Consider the following 5,801-nt stretch of genomic DNA (forward strand, 5'->3'; position numbering starts at 1 on the left):
CTGTAGGGAAGAGACCCTCATCCTGAGGGAAGGGTGAGTAGTCTAGTGCCACTTGAGATAGTGAGCTAGGGACAGTTTATATTTAGACGTGTTAGGGCACTTGATTTCTTTTCTTTTCACCCACGTACTGTTATTATTCTGCACCTTGTTGTTTGACCTCCTATAAAATAAACCTTTTCCTTGGTTCACTCTGCCTGGTCCTCACGCCAATCCTTCGGCCAAAAGGGAGGTCTAAACGTCTTGGGAGGCTACTCTGGGCCTTCTCAAGGGAACCTAAATCCAGAGTGGTGGCAGCGTCAGGTGACACCCCACCTGAGCCGTGACAGGGTGTAACTGAACTGCAAGACGCAGGGAGAAAGGACAGATGAATGAGGCACTATGCAAAGTAGCTGAATAAAAAAATCCAGCACTCCTCTGATCCAGCAGCGGGGGGCGGGGCAGGTTGCAGATTCATTATACAACTGGGGATGCCCAGAATCACATACTGCTTCTCTCATGGTCACAGGAAGCATCAAAATTGCGAGGCTACTTCCATGTGTCACAAAAAGTTAAAAACTGGTAGACAAATATTTAAGGCACCCCAAGAGGAAGAAGAATTCACTTCCTTAGGTTCACAGATGAACCAAAATGGCGAACACAGTCCAGAAATAAAATGTCGAACCACACTAGGTTGCACGGCAATGATGAGCATGAATCAAATTTGGAAGAGCAAGGACATCAGCCTAGCAACCAAACGCAGATTAGTTGGTGCTATTGTGTTCCCCATAGCAATCTATGGCTGCGAAAGTTTGGACCATGAAGAAGAAAGACAGGAGGAAAATCGACTCGTTTGAGCTGTGGTGCTAGAGAAGGCTCCCGGCGCATTCCTTGGACAACAAAGGTGACAAACAAGCAAGTATTGGAGCGCATAAAACCAGACATGTCACTGGAAGGGGACAAAATCACGAAACTGCGACTGAGTTATTTCGGCCATGTCATGAGGAAGAACTCACTAGAAAAAGCAATTGTGCTTGGATTGGTTAGCGGCAAAAGGAAACCTGGCCACTAACGGTGGCTGGACACCATAAAAGTAGACACCAGCCTGAGCATGGAATGACTCAAAGAAACAGTACAAGATCGGGAAACGTGGAGAGAGCTGGCCCATAGAATTGCCAAGAGTCGACGGCAATTGCCACCTGCTGGAAGAACCCAAAACCACCAACGGTGTCACAGTGGTACCAAAAACTATGGGACCAATTCCTTATGGACTCCGTCACCAACAAAATAAATAACACAAATTTGAAGCCTGTACCAAGACCCATAATGGAAAAATGGACTCCTATACTAGAATTTTTAGCTTCTGAGGAATACTTGCCTGCTTCCTGGCAACGCATGCAGAAATGGATGTAAATGTCCCTATACTTTGTTGTTTAAAAAAATGGATTGTACTTTCTATTACTTATCCCTATGAGCTCAAGCTCTACCTATACTTAGCCATTTCATAGATTATCAAACAGCAATTCTCAGGAATTTATGGAAGAACTGACTGGTTACACCCAATAGTTTTGTTCGTTTGAATTATGACTGTAACCCTTTTGGATTCGAAAACATTTTATTCTGTAACAGATTAATTACTTGTATGTTGTATTAGATTCACATGTTATTTGCTGATTGTTAAAATAAATAAAAATTATAAATTTTTTTAAAAAAAGAATTGCCAAGAGTCGAACACAACTGAATGACTAACAAAAAGAGGAAGACCCAACATGAGATGGATTGACTCAGCAAAAGAAGCCATGACCTTCAGTTCGAAGACCTGAGCAGGATGTTCTGGAGGTCTGAAGGGACACCAGAATCTGGAAGCAACTTGATGGCACGTAACACACAACAACTAGAAAATGGATCACCAAATGAAAAGCATGGCATTTGCACATTTATCTCAATAACAGGGACTTGACACGATCCAAAATGATTAACGCTAACTAAAAAAGTGGAAGTTTGGTACAAATAAGCACAAGACACCCTGATTATTATTAATTTCTGTAAAGGGGACATTTTGACAGCTAAGGCAGAAGTCCGGACATCAGTTTTACCTCATTTGAGAGGGCAGCACTCCAGCACAGCCAGTGAAATCACACAGAATGCTGAGCTGGGGGAATTTCACTGCCTCTTAATTGACTGAGAATCTGCCCATGTGTCATGCTCACCACGAGGGCCGCCTCACCACTGGAGAACTCTGCACACAGAGCATCCTGAAGACTTGTCTCCAACCAGCAGAGAGGATGAAAGAGGGCAGAAATTGCACATGGCCTTTTTCATGGGACGGCCTTTGGAATTCTCAACACACAGTCTCACACACAACGGGATCACTCATGCTGTTAGCGTGCAGCAGTTCACATACCCTTGGGGGGGAAATTCTAGTAATACGTCTCTATATTTGTAGAATGCATGCTTCACTTACTGATACACGAACCAGCATGGTGTAAAAGACTATGGTCTGGGAGACCCAGGTTCGAATCTCCACTGCCATGGAAGCTTGGGCCACTCACTCTCTCTTAGCCTAACCTACCTCTTTTTTACAATACTGAACGTAATGCAAGGAACATCGGAATGTTTTGCTGACATGACACTGCCTCCACCTAAAAAAGTGCTGTTAAGTGATCTCCATACCTGGGAGAAGAGAACGCAGATTCTCGGTTTGCTTCCCACAATGAGAAAAGACACCTTTAGACATTTATCTGCTATTTTGACATATTTATTGCTTGACAGCTGTTGACCTTATAATCTTAGCTTGTTATTTAGTTCTGACTTTGCGTGCCCTAAACTTCATCATGTCACATGTTAATTTGCTGCTAAGTCCCTGTCTATAAGTTTGAACCTCACCTCTCATTCCAAAGTGTTTGAAAAAGTGTGCCTTGCACACGGAAGCTCATACCTTGAATAAATCTTTGTCGGTCTTAAAGGTGCCACTGGACTCTAAATTTGTTCTACTGCTTCAGACCAACACGGCTGACCACCTGGATCTATCTCAGAGGGTTATTATAAGGATAAACTGAAGGAGGGGAGACTGACTGTGAACTGCTTTGGGCTCCCACTGGGGAAAAAAGTGGGAATATATATCTCCAAATATATCATGACATTCATACTTTGATAGTAAATGCTGTTCATTAACTAGTGCTTTTTTAAAAATGCTAATTTCAGTTGAACTCATAGCTGCCAGAACACTGCAAAAACAGTTCATGTCATTTGGTCAGTCTCAGTGTGGAGCAGTGTTCCCTCTAGGCTGAGTTCGTGTGAGCTGGCTCACAGTTTTTGAGCCTCTGGCTCACACATTTTTGTCTTAGCTCAGGAAGGAGGGCTCCAGAGCAAACTAATTTATGCAGTGGCCGAATCGCTCGCTCACAACTTTAATGCCGGTAGCTCACAAAGTAGAATTTTTGCTCACAAGACTCCACAGCTTAGAGGGAGCACTGGTGTGGAGCACTGCACCTTTCCCCAAATGTTCCTGTCTCGTCAGGTAAAGATCAGAGCGTCACAACAGGACTGCCACTCCTGCTGTTGTGAAACATACTTCTGTAACTTGAACATTCAAGCACACGTTCTTAATAGGGAAAGTTCTAACTCTTAGATGGTTTTTCCATCTTTAAGCTGCCGAGAGCTTATTTGGTGGCCCCTCTGAGGCTTTTTAAACTAAATAAGACCTTGTGGTGTTTTATGAATTAAATGTAACATTATTTGGGGTTCTAGCCCTCTTAATATTTTGGACACTTGGATTTTTTTTAAATTTTATTCATCCACTGTGCTCTATAGACACTCCTAAGCAGCAACTTTCATTACAAACATTTCGGGGAGTAGGAAAACTCTTCCTGTCACTTACCAGGGTATTTCTCGGTGACCTTCTGCAAACGATACTGTTTGTAAAGGGGGCTGGTTACATCAACTTCACAGCCCATTCTTTCATAGAGTTTCAGTTGCCACTCAAAACCTTCATTCATTCTGGAATTAAATGAAAACAAACGCTTTCACTCATAGAGGAGGTACATCATCCTCTATGAGGATGTACACCACTTTACCAAAAGGTGGTGGTGAGGAACACATACTTTGCTTCTGGCCTGAGGGACCGGACAAAGGCATAGGCCTCTTCGAAGGGAAGATTATTCGCTTTCATTAAATAAGCAGTAACAACAGCAACGCTTCGGCTGACCCCAGCATGACTGAAAGAGAAGGAGACAACCGTTAGAATGCGGTCACAAAGATTTCTCTTCACATTCTCTATAAGGCAGAGACCTGCTTTTCATAATGCATTTGCAAGGAGGACGTTTCTCACGTTACCAGTATGAGAAGGATTACTGATCACAGCTTCTTCCTTCAAAACATGTAGAAGACAAGAGTGCAGGATCTTTCCTGCACAGCTCTTTACATGTATTCTGAACGAAGCCATAATTGTATATATCAAACCAAAAGTCACCAGGTGCATTCCATACAAGAATAAGAATATAGAAGTTCATAGAGCCACCTAGTCCAGCACTGTTTGTAACAGTGGCCTGTGACATAGCTCCGGATAGCTTAGAAGCAGGGCACAAAGGCAACAGCCTTCTCCTAAATCTTTGGTCCCCACAAAATAAATAAGAAACAGGACTCTCAAAACTGATGGAGAAAGAAGTGAGGGTTACAATTTTAAAAATCCAGAACAATTATTTTTTACCAACAGATGAATCAATTACTAACAATTTTAGCCAAATGGAAGCCCTCTCTTTACTTCATTTACACTCCCCCTTTTCCCTAATGGGGACCTAAACAGCCTTGTAGCTGGTTGTTCTAACAGCCTGCCTTCCACCCTACTCTTACGCAGCCTTTTTTTTCCTTGCTGTTCTGGATGTTACTTGGGCACTGGAATTTCTTGGGGTAACTATTCCATGAGGCATGGGTTTTGGTTTTCTCTGCTGTTGCTGTTTATTGTTTTACTAGGAGAAAGGCCCGTTGCGTAAATGGAAGAGGGCCTGGGTGAGTGCGCCCGCGGCCAGGCAGCACAGGGAAGTGTGGCACGGCCCTTTCCCCCCTCCGCGAGCCCAGTCGGGCCGTGCCGCCAGCCCAGTGAGGCTGGGGGTGGCGCAGGGAAGCCCGGTGGACACCCCTCCCCCCTGAAGAAGGGCCCATGGCCTCCCTGGGCCAGGCTGCATTGGCGCAGGGAGCTTAGTTGGGCCGCCCCAGCAAGGTTGGGGTGGCTCGGGGAAGCCTGTCGGGGCTCTCCCCCCTCCCGAAGAAGGGCCCGCAGTCTCCCTGGGGCAGGCCATGCCGGCCCAGCCTCTCTGGGCCAGGCGCAGCCGTTTTCCCCATCCCCAAGGCCAGTCTGGCTGCCCCTCTGGACCAGCAACGCCAGGGGCGGCCCAGGGAAGCCCGTGGGGGCCCTCCCCCCCAAGCACCTCCTCCTCCTAAATGAGCAGAGGGGGCCGGAGTGTCCATTGTCTGAGGGAGCAGGGCCTGGTGGCAGGGCACAGTGTGAGACAAATTTTCGCGGGTGCTGCTTGTCTGGGCGGGACTGAGTCTATGGAGCCAATGACCTTCTGACGTTCTGAGTGGCAGTTCAAGCAGCCAACTGATTTTGGCGTGCATCAAATCTTGCCAGACGAAAACGGGATTATTATATAAGGAGAGATGGTGTGTTAGTGTTATGTTGTGAGCTGTCCAGAGACCATTCCTGGGGTAGGGGAGGATATAAATTAAATATATAAATAAAAATAAAAGATTCCATTTATGTCACTCCTGCTGCCAACCAGATTTCTTCAGCCTTTTATCCAATTTTGGTAATTCACCACTTGATG

At 45.3% G+C, this 5,801-nt stretch overlaps 1 protein-coding gene across 2 annotated transcripts in view; it reads right to left on the bottom strand.

The window, feature by feature from the left end:
- The window catches only part of DUSP12 (dual specificity phosphatase 12), a 17,895-nt gene that overhangs the window by 11,276 nt on the left and 818 nt on the right, over positions 1 to 5,801 (bottom strand). For both annotated transcript variants that reach the window (XM_015412903.1, XM_015412902.1), the window contains exons 2-3: positions 4,080 to 4,193; positions 3,857 to 3,975 (exon numbers count right to left, since the gene is read on the bottom strand). In XM_015412903.1, the coding sequence (XP_015268389.1) occupies positions 3,857 to 3,975; positions 4,080 to 4,193 (233 nt within the window). The remainder of the gene's footprint in view (positions 1 to 3,856; positions 3,976 to 4,079; positions 4,194 to 5,801) is intronic.

The sequence above is a fragment of the Gekko japonicus genome, unplaced genomic scaffold (assembly GCF_001447785.1).
Source record: "Gekko japonicus isolate JY-2015 unplaced genomic scaffold, Gekko_japonicus_V1.1 scaffold1488, whole genome shotgun sequence".
Lineage (NCBI taxonomy): Eukaryota > Metazoa > Chordata > Lepidosauria > Squamata > Gekkonidae > Gekko > Gekko japonicus.